Source organism: Carassius carassius, chromosome 17 (genome assembly GCF_963082965.1).
Source record: "Carassius carassius chromosome 17, fCarCar2.1, whole genome shotgun sequence".
Classification (NCBI taxonomy): domain Eukaryota; kingdom Metazoa; phylum Chordata; class Actinopteri; order Cypriniformes; family Cyprinidae; genus Carassius; species Carassius carassius.
Window position 1 is genome coordinate 5,024,729 of NC_081771.1, and position 832 is coordinate 5,025,560.

The 832-nt window shown below is 33.9% G+C and overlaps 1 protein-coding gene across 3 annotated transcripts in view; it reads right to left on the reverse strand.

The window, feature by feature from the left end:
- Positions 1–451: 451 nt before the first annotated feature.
- The window catches only part of LOC132160471 (uncharacterized), a 4,009-nt gene continuing 3,628 nt past the window's right edge, over positions 452–832 (reverse strand). For all 3 annotated transcript variants that reach the window (XM_059570150.1, XM_059570148.1, XM_059570149.1), the window contains exon 5: positions 452–832. This exon is cut by the window's right edge and continues 34 nt beyond it. In XM_059570150.1, the coding sequence (XP_059426133.1) occupies positions 531–832 (302 nt within the window). In that variant the 3' untranslated portion in view covers positions 452–530.

The window sequence follows — 832 nt, forward strand, 5'->3', positions numbered from 1 at the left end:
ATTATTTGGTATATAAAAATATACATAAATATTTTAATGCAACAATACCTATTTTTTATTGCAATTATCCATAATTTTTACTTAATTTTAGAAGTAAATAAATGAAATCAACAACACGTTTATTCAATATGGTCAATATTTATTAGTAAACATTCTGCATATGCCTGCATATACAGTTACAACATATCTAAAATATATATAGTGAGTAAAGCTTATAAATTTGAGTTATAATATATAGATTAAAATGCATCATGTAAATAAAACATAATGATCGCAGTTGTGCAAATATATCAGAATTAGTACATCAAAAAACTAGAAAATAACATTTTAGATATCTCTTACTTCATTCAGGGTTTTTATTATGTAAAACTACATAACATTTCACTTGAATGTTTCATGATATTACCAACCCAGTTCTTTATGGTGTGTTATTGTGCAAAATGTTTAAATCCTTCTATGGCTTGTTTTGAGTTGCTACATTTCAAAGGTAAATGAAGCAGTAAAATGATGTCAACTAGAAGCTCATGCTTCTACAAGCTTATGTATTCTTGATCAAAGTTCTGTGTTTTCCGATCCTCTGCTTTAATGTCAGAGAGGTGCGGATGGCTCTCGCTCATGTGAGTGAAGTGATCTTGGAGATACTGGTTCCCGAAGCCCATGATTTGGCCCGTGGATTGGCGGTGTAGATTAGCCACTCTGGCTGTGAAATCCAGAGTGAAGGCGAACTTCACCAGCTCTGGTGCCACGACAGGCGGCTGGGTTTTCTTATTGGGAACTTCTGACTGCACGTATTGATCAGCCATCTGCCGGAAGGATCTGTAGGTGATTCCAT